Raw genomic sequence first — 20,923 nt, 5'->3', positions numbered from 1 at the left:
CCCAAACGATTGTGCCCTAAGAAAGGTTGGTCATGGAACTGACCAGAGAGAAGATGACTCTGGACTTAAATTTTAACTTTCATGTGGCCCAAAAAGAGAAAGCCAGAAGAAACTTTTAACTGAACTTCCGCTCTTATATTCTAATAAATGTAAGATTTGTATTTTTATCATTGGATTCATAAAGGGAAATGAAAATAAAGTTGCTCTCAAGTCTCATATGCAAAGCACCTCTCAAGTGGAAGACTACTTCTCTCACTCTCATCATTGGGTGTCTGTTGTTGGCATCACCATTTTTCAGAAACTAGCACATATGTTGATTATAATGGTACAGTAATGTATCTTTCGATTAAAATTTTAGCTAGTGCAAAACCACATAGCACTGTTTGCTTACATCATCCACAAACCGTCCCCTTTTATTCAATTAAAGTCAACACACTATCCCTCCTGCAGCACTATAAAAGAAAAGGCACAGTAATTACCAAATTGTCTGTTCTGTGTTATTAGCATGAGGTGTAATTACAGCTGCCAGTGTTAATTACTATCATCTCTTCCTCTCAGCCTAGAATGTGCTTTTCAGACAATCTATTCACAAGAAGGGGGGGGCATAAAATTCTGAATACAGTACCAAATAACTAAAGGTCTAGTTACTGAATCTCTTGTTATCTACTCTATTTAGGAATCCTATTGGGGTCCAATAGAAGGCTGAAAGGAAAGCACCCAACATGAATTGAAGAAAAATAAACCATATTTCTTGAAGTCATGACAGTTTCCACTGCGTCTTCTATTCTCCAAAGGGACACAGACCCTGTGGGGGGGCCTGAGACCCCATGGACTTTTGCCACTGCTCGGTAGAGAGGGGAAGACACCTGACTTTTGTACCAATATAGTTGTGGTGGGCTGCTGAATATTGCCTTTCTACAACATCTTAATTCACCTATTTACACCTTCGGTCTGCATGGAGGGAGTCCAGATCTTACGGCATGGTCATTTCAGGAGGCAACAGTGCAGTTACCCTGGCAGTTACCCCCCCCCCCGTGCAGTTACCCTGGCAACCTTCCAAATCCCCAGTCTCTGGTCAGACTCTGAAGGAGTTCCCTTATACAGTCATACCTCAGGTTACAGCTGCTTCAGGTTGCATGTTTTTGGGTTGTGCTCTGCGCTGAACCCGGAAGTACCGGAATGGGTTACTTCCGGGTTTCAGCACGCGCATGCACAGCTTCACTAAATTGCGCTTTGCGCATGCGCAGAAGCGCCGAATTGCGACCCACGCGTGCGCAGACGCAGGTTGCGAATGTTGCGGGTTGCAAACGTGCCTCCCACACGGATCACGTTCGCAACCTGAGCATCCACTGTATTGTTAATGGCCCTCTGTTGCTTCCAGTGACTTCTGGACCATCAAATAACCTTATTCTGGAAAGCCCAGAGATGCAATGGCCATTTTGGTAAAGGATACAGATCGATGGAGGTTCTATCATATAAGACACCCTTGCCTAAAGTGATAGGGAGTACTTAACTTACCTTGCAAATCTTCCCATTCCACCTAATGAGCATTCAAGCAGTCAATGTGGACCCCAGTATTCAGAGAGTTTTTGCTTTCTCCTGAAGGGAAAACACAGGATCCACCTTTTTGTTTTGCTTTGCTGACTGTTAGCCACATGGAGCAGTAGTCAGGCAGAAAGTGTAAAAATAATTCAAAACTAAAAATAAAACTCACTTCCAAAAATATTCACCATAAAAATGAAAGAAGCCTCGAGTTAGTATTAGCTGCTACCTTTTGTTGTGGAAGAGGAGCCCAGACTGTTGTCTTATCCCAGCTGTGCTCAAGGGTGGCACAAGACATTTTTGCGCCTGAGGCAATACATCCTGCTGCCACCCCCCACAATGTAGCTGGGGAGTTTGAGGCTTCCCTTCAAGAAATAGCCGCTGCAAAGCCTTGCTGCTGGGCGTGGTGGGTTGCAAACTCCACAAGTGCACCCAATGGAACCTGGCCAGAGGGGGGCATTCTGGAGAGCTTTGGCGCTGGATCCCTATGCCTCCAGGGGTGGGTGGAGACCAGTGGCAAAGTGGAGAGTCTCAGCCACTGGTAGAAATGGTGGGGCAGGTGGGGTGCCTCCTCTTGTGTTTCCACTGTCTGAGGCAGCTGCTTCATCCTGGCTCATCTATGGGCTGGCTCAGGCTACACTGAAGTCCTGGATTTCTCCAGTGTTCTCTATAGGCTGCTCCTCACTTCCACCTCCTGGCAGGGTCTGGCAGTACAATCCATGCATACCTGCTCAGAAGCAAGTCCCACAGAGTTCAATGATAGTTGAAGCACATTCAAAGTACATTCTTGGGCAAAAGATTCCTGCATTGTGTGTGTGTGTGTGTGTGTGTGTGTGTTGGATTAGATGACCCCTGTGGTCCCACCCAACTCTACAATTCTATGATCCTCACACACTGAGCTGCAATTCCCACAGCTGACATAGAATCATAGAATCTGAAGTTCGAAGGGACCCTGGGGGTCATCTAGACAAACCCTATGGCCCTTCCTTACATATCTTTAGGCAACCAGGCAAAATCATCTCTCTTCAACGAGGCTTTGGGATGATTAACACGAGGGGGGTTACTGGTTTGTTTTTGTTTTATTACATATTCTGTGTTTTCGTTTTGTAATTTTATGTTGCAGACAGCCCTGTGATCTTTGGATGAAGGGCAGTAGACAAATCTAGTAATAAAAATAGTTTTTATTTATATAGTGCCTATCTGACTGAGTTGCCCCATACACTCTGAGTAGCTTCTAGCAAATGATAAATAACAACGATAACAACAACAACCACCCCCTGCAATGCAGTAATATAGATCATCCATGACCCTACGCAAAACCATAGCGCTCCGAACGCGCGCCCAACGCGTGTTCCGCAGCCGTGACCCCAGGTAACCCTGCGCGGATACCTAAAGGAGCCCGGAAGCTTCCGTTTTTACAAGGTGACACTCGCGGGCGCCTCTACTATTTGCATCTCTATGGCGGGGCCGCCGCGGGTTCGCGGTATCTTCCTTTCCTCCTCCCTATCTCTGCGGGCAGTCGCGGAGGAAGCCGGAAGCGGCGCGACCGGAAGCGAAGTTCAGCTGGGCGATAAGGAGGCGGGAGGGAGTGAGGAGAAGAGGAGGAGGAGCCTAAAGGGCCGCTTCGCTGTGGTGGCTGAGAGGGAGGGCGGCGCGCTCGCTCGCCCGTGGCCGTGCGGGGAGGGGGGGGTGGACTCGCGTGCGCGCGCGTGCGAGCGAGGGGGGCCATTTTAGCGCTCGCTCAGCGGACGGCCGAGAGGGAGGCGTCGGCGCGCCAGGCCCAAGCCCGGGTTAACCTACCTACCCCTTACTTCGCTTCGCGGAGCCGCCCCTTCTTCCTCCCTTCGCTCCGTCGTCGCCTTCGCCCCACTCCAGGAGGGGCCCTCCGCCGCCATGGCGCCCCCGTGAAAGGGATTCCAGTCGCTGGGCCCGGACGACGGACGAGACAAAAAAACCCCCAGAACCCGTCTGAGGGCCGCTTCAGCTGCTTCCCTCTCCGCCGCCTGAGGCAGGCTCCGTCCGTTTCCCCCTCAAGCCCGCGGTGGGGGGCGCCGCAGCCTCCCTATTTGCCGGGCCTCCCCGCCCCCCCGCCCCGCATATCTCCTGTCTCTCAACCCCACAGTTGCCCACCCCTCTCTCCTTACTCGACCCCTTTCTGTCACACGCTCTGGCGGAGCAACAGCCTTCCTGCCCCCATCTCTCTCCCCTCCCCACTGCTCCAGCTGAGCGGCGTCCTGCAAGGGGCCTCGTCTAGTTTGCGTTTTTTTTGGGGGGTGTCAAAACTTCGGGGTGCGGTAGGGGATAGGCACATATGCACTCGCCTGACAGCCCAAATTCCCTCGCCAAACGCTGGTGGCTTATAGACGGGCCTCGGTGAGCCCCCTGTTTGCAAGCAGTTTCCTCTGGGTGGGGTTTTTCTTTTTTATATCCCTCCTCCTCTTGCTGCTTTTTTTAGGGGGGGCGGCTGAAAACCTCGCTTATTTCAGCCTCTTCCGCGTTTTTGCTAAATACAGGTGTCCACCTGCCAGCCAAGCCAAGGAGCGGTTTGCGGGTGCACTTTCCCCGTTCTTTCTTTTGAGGAAGCGGAGTTGTGAAGACGTTGCAGCTGTGGGTGTTTTTTGGTTGGTTTGTTTTTGAGTGTATATGGTCAAAAATTTAGTTACTTCTGTCGCTGTAGTTGCTTGGGTTTTTGCTGGTGTTGCTCCTTCCCCCACCCACCTACCCTCCGGAGACAAATGAGCAAATTGAACTTGAAGTACTAATACAGGTTGTCCTGGAGTCCTGTCGCTGCACCTCTCTGAGAGAGAAGGCCTGCTTTTTCCCTTTCCCTGTTTTTTTGGATGTGATGGAACTCATGTTTGCAGAGTGGGAGGACGGGGAAAGGTTTTCTTTTGAAGATTCTGACCGCTTTGAAGAAGACTCCCTTTGTTCCTTCATCTCTGAGGCGGAGAGCTTATGCCAGAATTGGAGAGGATGGCGGAAGCAATCAGCTGGACCCAATTCCCCCACTGTCAAAATGAAAGGTGAGTGGCTGGGTATAGAAAGGGGTTGGTAAAAAAAAAACCCCTGAGGATCGATGAGGTGCCTGTAGGCAGGCAACCAGTCAAGGTATGTTGGCAGTTAGAAACAGGTGTGTGTTGAAATAGAAAAACAAAAATGTTGTAACTTGGATCAGCTGCAGACTCAGACTTGCATTAAGTAAGGGGCATGATCCAGTGTTGCTTATTAGTCATGAACTTTAGCTGTACTCATATGCACATTTCAGTTCCTTAGAATTGGCTGGAACTTATTCCCAAGTAGGTAGGTGTAGGTTTTCAACCTATGTGCACTAATTAGAGCTGGTTAAAATTTTTATTTTCTACCCAAAATCTGCCATTGATAAGGACTGTCAGTGCTGCCTGCATCTTCTATGGTGGGACTAGTTTTTTTCACAGTCTAATTAGGATATTATTGCCTGAATGAAATGCATTGCAATGGTTATTGAGAATGGACCGTATAGGCATGTTACAGTGCAGCAAGACTGACCTAGTTATATACTTAATCTTTTGCTAAGGAGATTGTACCTTGCTCTGTGATAGTCGTTGTTCCTTAGTCAAAGGTTAAGTTGGTGGTTCCCAACCTGTTTGAATGTTAGTTTTTGCATACTGGGCCCCACAGTTCACCATTGATGGTACTTTTACTCGGAGTAAGGACAAAATGTAAGGAATGCAAATCAGGTATATAATAAACTGTTCTTGAAATTGAGCTATAATTTGCAATATTGTCATGCACTGAAAGTAATTATGATTCTATAATTCTATGAAGGTAAAGTCTATCCAAAGTGGAAGTCAACTGTGTGTTCATGGATGGTACATTTGAACAACACTTTACATTCAGAGAAATGCTCTTTTGCTATCGTGTCAACTCATGGTAAAATACTTTTCTGAACCAAATAGTTGCAAATAGCTTGTTGCTATCATCCAACTTTGGTATTTTGGTCTCTCAGATTTAATTATTGTAACTCAGTTTTTAAAAAGTAGATATGAGTGCTGCTACACAAATTATACCCTACCAAATACACATACTTTGCATTTTGTGGCAGACAGTCACAAAAAATCCAGCTCCCTGACATGTGCATCTTATATGTCATACAACATATTTTGACATACAGGCACTTCATATGCTTATATGAAATGTGTTGTGTTGACATTTAAACCTTTGAGGAGAAATTGATGGTGTGTAAAGAAATATTTACAAGGCCAGTCCATATTATACAGTTGATCTTTATTCTTGGTTGCATATGGTGAAGGAGCTGCTCTGAACTGAGCTTGATTTTACAAGTAGTATGCTCCCTGAAGAGTGTGCCAGGTTAAATTTCCTCAGGTATTTTACTTTGTGTAATGCCTAGACTTGGTGTATGTTTTTAGCTGCTTCCTCATATTAGAGTTAATGTTACCAGTTTTATTGTAAATTATAAGGTCTTATTAATCATTAAAATTGTTCACTACCTTGGAATCTGTTGGATGAAGGGTAATATGTAATGTGTTAAATAAAAATAAAATATTTCAGATAAACAAAATAAAACAGAAATATATGTAAGTAGTTTGACAGAAAATACTGTGCAATATTTATGAAAAATATAGATAAAATCAGTGGAACTAAAACAGAAGTATTCATAATAAAATTACACGTCTGACTAGACTTGCTGAAACAAAGACATGAGTTTGACCAGACTGCGGGGGGCAGTGGAGGACAGGAGTGCCTGGCGTGCTATGGTCCATGGGGTCACGAAGAGTCGGACACGACTAAACAACAACAACAAATCAAATTGTGTCCCTCCCCCCTAGCACTTTAGCTGGCATTGTTACCCAGTTGTGAAAACATTCTTTGTAACTTGGGGAAGTTCAGGAATATGGTTAGGATTGCCAGATCAAAATGTAAAAATAGTATGTTTTCTTTGCACAGGGGTTGCCAGTATGAAACTACTCAAGGCTTGCTTGATAGTTGAGATTATTTTGATGGAGAGCTTTGTTGCAGGTTGTAGACAATACTAAACAGCAAAACTTTGTACTATATCTAGTTATAGAATGTAGTGCATGAAGGTCCTATGTGAGTGCTTGGAGGTGGTTGGAGGAGGGATGGCAGCTAACAGATTGAGGTTGAATCCCGATAAGACAGAAGTAATGTTTGTGGGGGACAGGAGGTGGGCAGGTGTGGAGGACTCCCTGGTCCTGAATGGGGTAACTGTGCCCTTGAAGGACCAGGTGCGCAGCCTGGGAGTCATTTTGGACTCACAGCTGTCCATGGAGGCACAGGTCAATTCTGTGTCCAGGGCAGCTGTTTATCAGCTCCATCTGGTACACAGGCTGAGACCCTACCTGCCCGCGGACTGTCTCGCCAGAGTGGTGCATGCTCTAGTTATCTCCCGCTTGGACTACTGCAATGCACTCTACGTGGGGCTACCTTTGAAGGTGACCCGGAAACTACAACTAACCCAGAATGCGGCAGCTAGACTGGTGACTGGGAGCGGCCGCCGAGACCACATAACACCAGTCCTGAAAGACCTACATTGGCTCCCAGTACGTTTCCGAGCACAAATCAAAGTGTTGGTGCTGACCTTTAATGCCCTAAACTGCCTCGGTCCAGTATACCTGAAGGAGCGTCTCCTCCCCCATCGTTCTGCCTGGACACTGAGGTCCAGCGCCGAGGGCCTTCTGGTGGTTCCCTCGCTACGAGAAGCCAAGTTACAGGGAACCAGGCAGAGTGCCTTCTCAGTAGTGGCACCCACCCTGTGGAATGCCCTCCCACCAGAGGTCAAAGAGAATAACAATTACCTTTAGAAAGCATCTCAAGGCAGCCCTGTTTAGGGAAGCTTTTAATGTTTGATGGATTTCTGTATTTTAATATTTTGTTGGAAGCTGCCCAGAGTGGCTGGGGGAACCCGGCCAGATGGGCGGGGTATAAATAATATAGGTATTATTATTATTATTATTATTATTATTATTTTAGTGCATTAATATATTACCGTAATTCTGATCATTGCTCAGGATGAGATAATTAATTAACCTGTTGTCACTCAAGAGTTTGTGCTGCTTTTAGAAAATGTTTAGGAGTTTGTCCCTTCTTTGGAAATAATTGTATTTTGCCTGGTGCCATGGCCTTTCTTTCCACTTAGTGACAACCTCCATGGGTTTGGTGAAAAATTGAATTGTTTGAGGTAAAATTGTTAAATTTCTACTTCATAGCTAGAAAGAAAGCATTGAAAGCCATGGGGATTGGAGAAGTTAGGAGTAGGAAATTGTTCATGAAATGCATTCACTAAGAAACTTTGTTTTTTAAACTAAGTAGTACATGGGTGTAAACGGGACTATTCATTTCTATCTCCATAACAGCTCCTTGGGATGGGTTAGGCTGGGTTAGCTTTAGTATCTGACCCAAGGTCACCAGTGAGCTACGTGCTGCATGGTGATTTGAACCCAGTTCTCATTGGTACAAGTCTAATACACTAGTGTACACTTGTTTTTTTAAAAAAACTATAAAAGTATCATGGCAGTAGCTTGGATACATGTTCTAAAACACGTGCTTGGTACAGCTACATCAACGGTGGAGAACCTCAGACCCAGGGGTCAAATGTGGCCCTCCAGTCCTCTCCATATGGGCCTCGGGACTCTCCCAGGCCATGTTACTTCTACCCAAGTCTCACTGCTCGCTGGGCCTGACTACATCCTCCTCAAGTACTTTTGCCTTGTTGGCATGGGTCCTTGAACTGTAATAATCCTTGTGTTTTGCTTGATGGAGGGTGAAAACAGACTTGAGTGTGTGTAGAAACCTGTATTTTTCATGCTTATATGTAGCCTATTGCACCAATCTCAGAATCTGTTAGTTTGTCCTCTTTAAACTCTGGTCCCACACATATTTTGCCTTGCCCAGTGCCCACCAGAAGGTTGCTTACAGGGGAATATGATTCTTGAACTTAAAAAATTCCCCAATCCCTCAACTTCATTTTGCAAGGAGCTCTTGAATGGCTGCACTTTTTTGCCCAGTATACTAATAATCAGGAGACTTGCACATTTGGTTCACTAATGTGAAGTGATCCCTTAGAAATGAGATAGGCTTTAGGGTTCTTTTTTTAGTGATGCCAGTGAAGAAACACAAAGTCCTCCCCGAATCCTGTAATTCACCATTGACTCTGAAGTCTTGGAGAGGTAGTTATTGGTACGTGCTTTAGTCCTTACAGTATTCAGAAATGAATTCTGTAGCTTTTTTGGTGAAGCTTAATTTATCTTAATGAATTCAGTCACTTGTCCATAATTACATTTAACTTCCTTTGATTTTTAGCACTGCATTTTATAGTGTTACAAACAAGGATGAGGAATGAAATGAGATGGAAATGAGCTGTAATACTTGAATGGACACTAGTTGCCACCTGCTAGAAATGTTTGTGCCGTACGATGTAGAGTAGCAAAATGTAGAAGTTTCAACAGACAGTAGGTCAATAGGATGTCTTGAAGTTGTTTAAGGTAATATTCTTATGCAGTATCAGGTCTTATTGGCCAAATACTTCAGTGTAAAAAGTATCACTTCATAAACTGCATAGAATTAATTTTGTTATTTTGAAGACGGTTGTTCATGCTAACGGTGATATTAGATTGTGGAAAAGCGCAATGTGGCAACATATAATATGGTAACAGAATCCACTTTCAGGATAAAAGAATTGGGTATCTGATGGATTACATAAAAAAGCTGTTCTGAATGTACTGAAACTGTTCGATGCTGAACTCATTACAGAGGCAAGTCTGCCTGTTTTCTTTAAATGGAAAAACTGAATTCACAATGTCAGTTTTCTTCTTTGTCTTTATTGCATCAGTACGGAATACTGTTGTCAGTGATCTAAGACACAATTTCCTTTGCAAAGAAAGATTTGCCACAGCACTGAAGATTTAGTCCATAGCACAATGAAAAAGGAAGTTATGCTTCCTGGTTATTCTGGGCTTCACTATGTGTTTGGCTTTTTGGCTAAATGGAGAGGTTCTATATAAAGATTTTTCTAATTTAATTGCATTATAGGAAACATGGAACTTTGTTTTAGTTTACCTTGTCTATTTACTAACACTTGAGCAAGTTCTTTACTTATACATCCCCTTCATACTTCCTGTAAGTGTTACAACTTGAAATAAAGATTTCATGAAAATGTATATAATTTGGGGGTAATATTAATCTAATTCAATCCCCAGCCCATTCATACTTGTTTGCTCTTTAATACTATTCAGTATTGTAAATTGGGCAGGTAATGAGACTTGAGTTGAAATCTCAGCCAGACAAATTTTGTCTGGATAGCCCTTAGCAAAGCCCAGATCAGGCATCCCCAAACTGCGGCCCTCCAGATGTTTTGGCCTACAACTCCCATGATCCCTAGCTAACAGGATCAGTGGTCAGGGATGATGAGAATTGTAGTCCAAAACATCTGGAGGGCCGAAGTTTGGGGATGCCTGGCCCAGATCAACATTTTGATTCATTATCTGCAGAATGAGAATAGGTAAAGGTAAAGGTAAAGGGACCCCTGACCATTAGGTCCAGTCGTGACCGACTCTGGGGTTGCGCGCTCATCTCGCATTATTGGCCAAGGGAGCCAGCGTATAGCTTCCAGGTCATGTGGCCAGCATGACAAAGCCGCTTCTGGCAAACCAGAGCAGCACATGGAAACGCTGTTTACCTTCCTGCTGTAGCGGTTCCTATTTATCTACTTGCATTTTGACGTGCTTTCGAACTGCTAGGTTGGCAGGAGCTGGGACCAAGCAACGGGAGCTTACCCCGTCACAGGGATTCGAACCGCCGACCTTCTGATCAGCAAGCCCTAGGCTCAGTGGTTTAACCACAGCGCCACCTGGGTCCCCTTAGAATGAGAATAACAGTGTTTAAATTCACAGGGTTGTTAAAGGACTGGGGCATACCCACCACTGCCTTTCTGCTCATGAAAATGAGCTTCCTCTCTTTGTCTTCTCCAGCTACCCCACATCTTTAAAATCAGCTTCAAAGGGGTGGTGGGTCTTCTAAAGCAAATTTTGGGGGCGTATGGTTGGGAGGAGAGGAAACAGAATTCCTGTTGTGTGATTGGACCACTGGTGCAGTTTGAATGCAACCCAGTAGTTTTGATGCGTTACCTGTACCAGGTGCTGTTTCAGACTGCATCAGTCTTACAATTCCAATTACCGTAAGATTATTCAGACCAGGCTGTGTGGATGGTTAGCAGGTATGTGATCTTAAACTTCTCATCCTAAATCCTACATGTGTTTGCTTTTGTTCCATTAAAGAACCAACAAAAATGTTAATTATCTTAATACTGCCAAGCTTTGGAATTTAGAAAGGTAGGAACCTTGGTATTTATGTAAACAGTTCAACTTCTCCTGGGACCCAGGTGGCGCTGTGGTTAAACCACTGAGCCTAGGGCTTGCTGATCAGAAGGTCGGCGGTTCGAATCCCTGTGACGGGGTGAGCTCCCGTTGCTTGGTCCCAGCTCCTGCCAACCTAGCAGTTCGAAAGCACATCAAAGTGCAAGTAGATAAATAGGAACCGCTACAGCGGGAAGGTAAACGGCGTTTCCATGTGCTGCTCTGGTTTGCCAGAAGCGGCTTTGTCATGCTGGCCACATGACCTGGAAGCTATACGCCGGCTCCCTCGGCCAATAATGCGAGATGAGCGCGCAACCCCAGAGTCGGTCACGACTGGACCTAATGGTCAGGGGTCCCTTTACCTTTTATCAACTTCTCCTAGGAAGTAACTGTAAATGTTTTAAAATAAATTTAGGTAGAAAGAAGGGGAAGAAATGGAGGCAGTGAGAGATTTTACTTTCTTGGGCTCCTTGATCACTGCAGATGGTGACAGCAGTCACGAAATTAAAAGACGCCTGCTTCTTGGGAGAAAAGCAATGACAAACCTAGACAGCATCTTAAAAAGCAGAGACATCACCTTGCCTACAAAGGTCCGTATAGTTAAAGCTATGGTTTTCCCAGTAGTGATGTATGGAAGTGAGAGCTGGACCATAAAGAAGGCTGATCGCTGAAGAATTGATGCTTTTGAATTATGGTGCTGGAGGAGACTCTTGAGAGTCCCATGGACTGCAAGAAGATCAAACCTATCCATTCTGAAGGAAATCAGCCCTGAGTGCTCCCTGGAAGTACAGATCGTGAAGCTGAGGCTCCAATACTTTGGCCACCTCATGAGAAGAGAAGAATCCTTGGAAAAGACCTTGATGTTGGGAAAGATGGAGGGCACTAGGAGAAGGGGACGACAGAGGACGAGATGGTTGGACAGTGTTCTTGAAGTTACGAACATGAGTTTGACCAAACTGCGGGAGGCAGTGGAAGATAGGAGTGCCTGGCGTGCTATGGTCCATGGGGTCACGAAGAGTCGGACACGACTAAACGACTAAACAACAACAAATCCATGAAGACTACAGTGTTGAGAAGTTTAGCATATAGAGTGGCACTCACTGCACAACTAGCAGATTTGAAAGACATTTGACAGAGGAATGATTGTGCTTTGTGTAAATGGAATCTGCAGGGATAAATTCTTACTCCCCCTCTCATTTCTTGAAGGGCAATGTTACAGCTTTCTGCTTATATGACAGCCTTTTTCTTACATTAAGAAATACTTGTGAAATATCTCCAAAACATGCACTGTACTTTGTTATTGAATCTGGTTAATTAGCTAATAAACCACTTGTAAAATACTAGAGTGAGTTAACTGACTCTTTCTGGTGGGTGAAATTGGGACTTGCTATGAATTTGGGGCAGGCAGATCTTTGCTTAGAGTTTTGCTTGAAGAAATAACTGAAATTGTCTTAAAAATAAGCAGAACAAAGATAAGCCATGGACTTTAACTATGTCAAATGAAAATGCAAACAATTTCTCCTTGTCTGTTGTTTGGAAAAATTTGAATGTCCGGGAACCTGTTGCAACTGCAAGCATGATATGTGATCTTAAGACTATCAGTTATAAGGCTGGTGACCTTATCAGCCCCTTCAGGGTTTGCAATGTGCAGATTTTCACAAATGTGACTGTCAGATTGCTAAAGAAAGTGACATGTACTAGGGAGCAGTGGTCCCACTGGAAAATAAATTAAGGGTGACACTGAGGTGGCAAGCTCTGTTCATACCAAGTTACCTAGTAAACATTTTTAGAATTGTAGCCTTCAAATTCTAATTTAAAACTTCAGTTTCACCTAATTGTAGTCTCCGGGTACTGATAAAAACAGAAGCCTTTTTTTAAAGTTCTGATTTAGAGAACAGTAATGGAAGACTATTTCTACCTGTTTTTAAGAAGCAAGTTCTCAATAGAGAACAGTAATGAAAGGCTATTTCTACCTGTTTTTAAGAAGTAAGTCTTATGCGGATGGAATAGTGTGCCTTTAACAGCTGCATGACAAAATTGTAAAAGGAGGATCTTTCCTGGAACACAGGTGCAGTGATGAAAAGCTCCACCTGTTGAAACTGTAACCTTGCAGTTGTTAAAAGTGCAGAGTTTTCTCTTTAACATAGAGAAAATACGACAACCACAGTTATTAGGTTGTATTATAAATGGCAAGAGAAGATGGTTCAACAAAACAGATAATGACAACAACAAAGCAGAGAGTCAGTTGACACACTTTGGGTCAGCGCTGCAAGTTACGTTATAAAGCAGGGGTGAGAGGGGCTGGTCATCTGAAGTGGTCATGACATCAGATGATTGACAAGTTGGTGCCTCCACCCACTGTCAAAATTGGCCCACAGCTTGGAGGGAGATAAAAATTAAGATCTGGTCCATCTGCCCAAAAAGATTCCCCACCCATGCTAGAAGTGAACCTTCCACAGAGGCGGTAGTAGTGTTGTGGCAAAAATAAAAATGGTGAACAATGAGGATTAAACATGCTTTGAAATGGTGAGTGGAAATCCACCTATACACTACATCATGTTTATTAGTTTGTATGAGACCTGGAATAACTAGACAACTTTGTTAGGGGTGGCGTACAAGTGTTTTTAATGTTAAATGAAAATATATTTGCATGCTAGCTAACATGCTAGTGAAGCAGTTTATATTTTAGTCCTTCTGGGTTTAAATATGTGAAGACCACGAATTGTCTTAGAGATTGTAACCTCTTCACCAGGCAGGCCACAATGGCAGTAACTAGCACAAAGGGTTGAATGAATCTTTAACTGCAGCTGCAGTTGGGGAGGTCGTTCCTGAAATCTCAGGTTGGGATACTATTTTGGTAGCAGGTGAGGGTGTTTTCTGTTATCTGAAACTCATCCATGCTAATTTCTCTCTCAGGCAGAATACACCAAGTAATTTATAAAGGCAGGCTTTGGCCTCTTTGCTGACACACCACTTTAGTATCTTCTGCCTAAATCTTGGAAAAAACTATTGTAAATGGCTGAACAGAGGTCAAATGGACCGAGTAGTTCTAGGCAGAGAGAATACAGCATGTGCTCATAAACCATTTAGTGCATTCTGCCAGAATTCCAGCCAACAGACAAGAACAGAGGTTAGGAATTGTACTTCACCAGCTTTCGGGGCAGTTTATGGCCTAGGGGCTTATTTGGTGGAGAGGTGAGAGTTTTTTAACAGGTAGGTAATTTGAGATTGAAAACGGTAGGTGCAAGATACAGAAACTGTATCTTGGTGTGTTCTCCCAAAGCAAAAATCGCAATTAGTTTTTTTGGGGTGCAGTCCCAGCACATCTGTTGGATGCCTCCATCCCATTTATTAGACCCAAACATGCAGATTTTATTATGTGCCGGTAGATAGATATTTTTTATTATGGCTATCATTTTAAAGTGTATTTTTATTATTGTGATAGTTTATACCATTTTATGTAAACTACTTTGTTTTTTTTATTAAGTGGTATAAAATTTGCTAAGTAAATAAAAGAAAATGGATCTATTTTATGTCTGTGAGATTGTAGCAATGTCCTTCCAATCTGCGATACTGCTGCTGTATCCCAGCCCATGTTACATCATTGCACCATTTTGGAAGATGCACTGAAACCGTGAATGAGCACAGTTTCTCATGCTAAACTTACTGTGTGCACGGTACTTCTCTGAAATACCTTATTATGACTTACTAACTAGAATCCAGGGATAGAATGATTTCATTGGCATATTTGCTCACCTGTTGAAAAAGGACTGTTCCTGGGTATAGAAATGTGCTTGGGCAATTTGTATTCTTGCTGAAGAGTAAAGTTAGATAAATGCCACGTTAAATAAAAAGTTCTAGAAGCAGCAGAGTAGTTCCTATAAAAGTCTGAAAGTTTGATTTTATTATATCAATCTCTAATGATGGTTCCACTAATATGAGCATTATTTTTATAGTATACTGAGTGTTGCGTGCCGTGATTTTGGTTTTCCAGAAAACCTTGAGTTGGAAATCTTCCTTGAAAAACGTTCAATGCCTTAAATAGAGCATAGTTAGCATGTGCATTTTGTATTTAGTAAACAAAACTAAATAGTTGCAGTCTGAGATGTTGTTACAGTATATGTATTTGATTTATTTTACCTCCTATTTACAAATCAATATAAATGGTAAAGATAAAGGTACCCCTGACCCTTAGGTCCAGTTGCGAACGACTCTGGGGTTGCAGTGCTCATCTTGCTCTATAGGCCGAGGGAGCCAGCGTTTGTCCGCAGTCAGCTTCCGGGTCATGTGGCCAGCATGACTAAGCCGCTTCTGGCGAACCAGAGCAGCGCACGGAAACGCTGTTTACCTTCCCACCGGAGCGGTACCTATTAATCTACTTGCACTTTGATGTCCTTTTGAACTGATAGGTTGTCAGGAGCTGGGACCGAGCAACGGGAGCTCACCCTGTCATGGGGATTCGAACCGCTGACCTTCTGATCGGCAAGCCCTAGGCTCAGTGGTTTAGACCACAGTGCCACCCGCGTCCCACAGATCAATATAATATATATGTATTCTCTCACGCTTTATTGGGATAGGAAACTAAGAACATTAATTTCAACTTTGAAACTTTGGCAAACCACAATAGTGTTATCCATTCATTGATACTAATTAATGTTATCTAATTAGATAGCTTCCAGTTAGAACCTTCCTTGTGGCACGGCAGAATGTTTTTTCAGTAGTTATAGTGTGTGAAAGTTACTAATTCAGCTAAGACTCCGATTGCACCTGTAGCAGTTGGTAAGCAATCAACACTCTCCCCTTGAACAGGTGGCCAGGCTTAATGAAAACTCTTAATCTATAATACCAGTTGCTAGTAACATCAGGAGGGGAGAGTGCTTTTGTGCTCAGGACCTCCTTGAAGCTTGCCCATAGGCGCCTGGTTGGCCACTGTGAGAACAGGACGCTGGACTAGATTCAGCATTTTCCTGATCCAGCAGGCTCTTACATTCCTAACAAAGCCTTTTGTACTGTAAGCAGAGTCATTAGGAAGGTGGAAGTCACCTCCATTTTTTGATTGGCTAACGAGACTGGTGATACTAGAAATGGAGTTTCTAATACATGATTGGGCCAAATGACAACCCATCTTAGGAATGGGGGGGGCAGTTTTTACTGGTCTCAAACTCCTTTAAATATGTAAGGCTTTTCCTTCTGCTTTTGGATTCCTGATAAGATTTCCCAGGAAGACAGAGAGTGCACAGGCTGTCAAACCCAAGCCTGTTCAAGCAAGCAACATATAACTAGCTGGGTTGGGTTGACTTGATTTGGTTTTATTTGCAACTCTGGGTGTGTGGTTGTTGTCTTCTCTTTTCCTTTCCTTTTTTACTCTAATAAAATTTGTTATACTGCATGTTAACATTTGCATTCGTTGTTTAAAAAGGCAATTTTCTGGAATTTCTTATTAAAACCTTTCATGCAGGTACTAAGATGGTACAGCTAAGCTTTAGGTGTTGTTGATGTTTGTTCTGAAGAGATTTCACAATGTTTTGTGAAAATTTTAGCTTTCGGAACGTAAATCCAAAGCTTTCCTCTTAGTTTTTTCCTAGAACTGGACTGAAGGGGGGGGGATCTTGAGAAACAGGACTCATAAACACATTTAGACAGAATACGGTGTGTGGCAGGAGGTTCTCCATTCTCCCTGGCGGCAACCTATCCTAATTCTGTGGGGGAGAGGTGGGGGCCATTATACAAAAAATGTGTTTGCCAGTAAGGCAATCTCCCCCTTCCCCAATTCGTAACAATGCTATTCAAAGGAAGGTATATATATGCTATCTAAAGCTACAAAGCATGGCATAACATTCTACCTGTGTTGTGATTCCAAAGTACGATATGTTTATGATGAAGATACATTTTGGAATATGAAGGTGAGCAAGCAGCTTGAAACTTCATTTTTCAGCTGCTGTCTGGTGTAACAACACATTTGCAGGGTTCTGAATAGAATATAACATCACCTGTGTACCACTAGACATGGGATGAGCTAGGAAAATCCTGATTTGAGTTTGCATTTTGAAGAAAAACAAATAAGAAATCACCCCATAATTCATTGCCACAAAATCCAGAAGTGTCAACAGCAGAATTTTTAGTTTTCAAGATTTGACACTTAGGTTATGTGCCAAAGAAATGAAAGACTGCATTCATTGCATGATGATACATCAGTCCCAGGCTAGAATTTAAGGTCTCAGATAATGTGTGGTTTCGGTGCAAGGTCTCTCCCCCTCTCTCTTGCTGTTACTAGTAATTCACAACTCAAAATTATTGCACTAATATACTTGTGCCATAGTTATAATTGTTATGTGAATTGTAAGCAACCCTGTGATCCTCAGATGAAGGATGGTATAGAAATGTAATAAATAAAATAAATGTTAATGGCTGTTTTATGCTTAAAAACTGGGTCATTGCGACCTACTTTTGCTTAAGTTTACATGGTGGGGTGTTGAATCTGAACATGTGAAATTCTTTAGCAGGCGCTGAAAATACAGTAGTGAAGGTGCCTGTCTGATATGCAATGGGAGGGAATTCCAAAGGGCAGGTCCTGTAACACTAAAAAGTCCCGGTTCTGACATTGTACAAATCGGATTGCTTGATAGGATGCAGTCTGCAGGATGTCCTCTCCTGCATAGTACAGCAATCAATTGAGTATTTGGGATTGAGGTTATTTTGTAGGTCTTTTACTTGAAAAGGGAATGTATCAATGAAGGCATTTTTTAAAAAAAACTTGCAAATGATACAATGTTTTATAACTTCTACCAGGTATATTTTGGGTGGGTGGGGTTGATCTTTCAGAAGACTGCAGGTAGGGAGGAAGGGGTGAATTCTCCCTCTTCAACTGCAGACTCCAGGAATATCATTGCCCCTACTGAAAACAGGTTTTAAAAACTCATTTATTGGAGCTAATGTAAGGTATTTGGGAGTCTAATTGCAGCAGTGGGGGCTGGTAATGACTGCGGAGGAAAGATTTAAAGTGAAAGTATTCTTCCTCCATTGCTGTTACTTTGAAAGAATTACAGTGTAGCCAGATGCCTTTCCCCAAGCCTAATTGTGGTACAGAGACCCTGGAGGGGGAGGGGTCACAGCGAGGGAATGGTTGGCTAATGCCTACAACCCCCTCATACCACTACTGTATTGGACTTGGCAGAAGCCTTCTGTTGGCACCACTAGATTTTTTTTGTCAGGAGGGAGGAAACCCCAGGATCCTCTTGGGGTACCAGGGAAGGTTTTGATGTGCATCTGTGGGGGCACTTTGGTGACCCCCCCTTAGGCCATTTAGAGCTGATTTAATGAAGAAGGATATTTCAACTCTCAATTGATCCTTATCGTATCAAATGATTGTGATCTGGTGTGGCTTGCCACTTTCCTTTTGAGTTAGTAGAATGTTGAGCTGAAGAAGTGCTAGAAATCCAGGGGTGGGTGGGAGGGAATAACATTTCTGAATGCTTATCTCCTGCCAGAGAGATAATTTCTTATAAATACATGGAAAAGGGTCTCAGTTAGAAGTGCAGTGGCTCTTACTAGTATGCACAACACTGTTGCAAGAAAAGAGCTTAACTAACAACTCTGTATGCAGGAATAGGGTGGGGGGACTTGGCCTTGTGAATGTTAGCAGTTGCTGCATTGAAGGGTAGAGTTGAGTTAGCACACTGTCCTCTGGATCATGCTGCAAGTGAGCAGAGGGAGGAATGGACTAGTGATAGGGAAAGCAAGTTATACCCTTATCTCTCTCTCACACACACCCCTCTCCCAATCTCATTGTTCAGTGAAGTGCAGGTTTGAACTCTGGACCCTTATTGGAACATAGTGGTGTTACACCTTCAGCGTTTCTGCTTGTTGTGTCTTTGCCAGTTTATTTGGCTTTGTTTGTATCTTGTTTTGAATAGTTTTCAATACCTTGTGTTCTTTGAGGGAGAATGCTATTTTTGCTTTGACTCCTGAGAGAAGATGGGTGCCTAGTTCTGGAATGGGTGAGTGTAGTGAGGCAATGTGCTTCCCTAGTTGTGGTGCTGTAAGAAACTTTACTTGTTTAACTTTTCTGTGATTTTGTTTTTAAAGACAGAGGAGGTAGTGGCCTTCAGTGCCATCTAGTTGTCAGCCCTGTGGGCAGTATCTTGCCATACTGAAGCTAGATATGCCATCTAAATATGTATATTTTAAACGGGAACTTTTTGCTTTGTGCCTAACAAAACCTGTGATGAGATCATTTATGAATGTTTCAACTAACCTCACCTGATATTCTTTGTTGTATTAGATGGGCTGGTGATCCCGCTGGTGGAGCTGTCTGCAAAACAGGTGGCATTTCACATTCCATTTGAAGTGGTTGAGAAAGTCTACCCACCTGTGCCCGAACAACTGCAGCTTCGTATTGCCTTTTGGAGCTTCCCAGAAAATGAAGAGGACATCAGGTAATGTCATGCAGAATTCTCTTGGTGTTTCTTTTCTGTTAAAAGTTAACTTTATCTTCGATGCATCATCAGTGAAATTGGGAATTGCAAGTAGCCATATTGGTCCATTAGGGAAAAATCTATAAATGTATGAGAGTAATATTTATTGATTTGAATCAATTAAAAATGTCACAAATGAGGGAGTAAGCTTTTATGTTTTCACAAACACTTTATCAGGTTGTATGCTAATTAAAAAAAATGATATTGTGTTGCATCCAGAAAAGTAGTTTTGTTAGTGAAAGGACCTCTGGCTTCCCTATCCTTTTTCCACATGTTCCCAAAATCTGTCCTGGGGGTTCCATCTGGGGCAGATTTGGGGAGGGCATGCGGTGCACACAGGGAGAGAAGAGGGAGGAGAACTTATACTGAACAAACAGAAATATTTGCGCTACTTTCTTGGATCCTGCCCATTAGATTGTTCCTAGCTGCATAATGGAAATGGTTCTGGGCCCTTCCCTACAATATGAAGACCAGTGATCCAGAATGCAGTGCTCTTTGTCTCATTTGAAGTACTGTACATTTTACCAACAGAATGATTTGTTTTTCCTAGGCTTTACTCTTGCTTGGCAAATGGCAGTGCAGATGAGTTCCAGAGAGGCGAGCAACTCTTCCGAATGAGGGCTGTTAAAGATCCACTGCAGATAGGTATTTACATCTACCTTATGTTGGTACTGAGAAGAACTGAAATTTTATCCTAGATACAAACCCTACCTTGAAGGTTTGGGAGAGAAGGGTTTCTGAGTTGGGATGACATGGTTAGGTCCTGCCTCAGCATGCACTGCCTCAGCCTGTACCATTGGGCTCTCATCCTGGTGTCCTGGAAACACTGATGGTGTCCTGGAAACACTGCAGGTTTCAGCTGGTGATTTTTGCTAGGACTACTAAATTAGTTCTAGAATTTCTAGACTTTTTTGCTTGCTTTGTAGTAATCTCAAAAACAGAGAGCAGTATGACTGGAACATTTATGGTATGTGCTCACCAGAAACATCTGGTTGTGTTCCTTTAGTTATGTTATACTTTCCCTCACCTTCATGATTAACTTTATGACACAGTTATAAGACATGCAATAAGAGGCTTAATGTCTGCTTCTTGGGAATTTTAGGTACGGGTTGGACAGCGTAATCCACTGGCAAGACCAAAGGTTCAAATGTTGACTCTGAGTTTATTAGGAAGCCTTCGCTTCAGTTAATGCAGCAGGTGTATTGAGAGAATGAATGTGTTTATAGTTTTAAAGTGCAATTTAATGGTTGTTAATAGAAAGGAATTGAACCTAAACTCTGTTTAATGGGGGGTTCTGTAGTCCAGGCACAAATCTTTGCTACTGAACATTCCTATGTTGAAAGCCTATTCTCATTAAATTGAAGTGATGATTGATCTTTGAAATAAATTATGGCTGCCAAAATAAGACATTTCAGATTTTGATGGGAGCAAGAAGAAGGAAAGGTGTAATTAAAATAATTGGTCTGTTAGTGTTGTATGTAATATATTTATTTATGCTGAACGCTATATTGTCATGCTTCGGTGTCAGACAATAACCTT

The 20,923-nt window shown here is 43.0% G+C and overlaps 1 protein-coding gene across 5 annotated transcripts in view; it reads left to right on the top strand.

The window, feature by feature from the left end:
• Window positions 1–3,251: 3,251 nt before the first annotated feature.
• The window catches only part of ZSWIM8 (zinc finger SWIM-type containing 8), a 53,578-nt gene continuing 35,906 nt past the window's right edge, over window positions 3,252–20,923 (top strand). For 3 of the 5 annotated variants that reach the window (XM_060275046.1, XM_060275045.1, XM_060275044.1), the window contains exons 1-3: window positions 3,252–4,565; window positions 19,192–19,345; window positions 19,935–20,029. In XM_060275046.1, the coding sequence (XP_060131029.1) occupies window positions 4,388–4,565; window positions 19,192–19,345; window positions 19,935–20,029 (427 nt within the window). In that variant the 5' untranslated portion in view covers window positions 3,252–4,387. The remainder of the gene's footprint in view (window positions 4,566–19,191; window positions 19,346–19,934; window positions 20,030–20,923) is intronic. The other 2 variants (XM_060275048.1, XM_060275047.1) reach the window with 1 other exon arrangement.

This window comes from Zootoca vivipara, chromosome 5 (genome assembly GCF_963506605.1).
Source record: "Zootoca vivipara chromosome 5, rZooViv1.1, whole genome shotgun sequence".
Lineage (NCBI taxonomy): Eukaryota > Metazoa > Chordata > Lepidosauria > Squamata > Lacertidae > Zootoca > Zootoca vivipara.
This window is presented reverse-complemented; position numbering and strand designations above follow the sequence as displayed.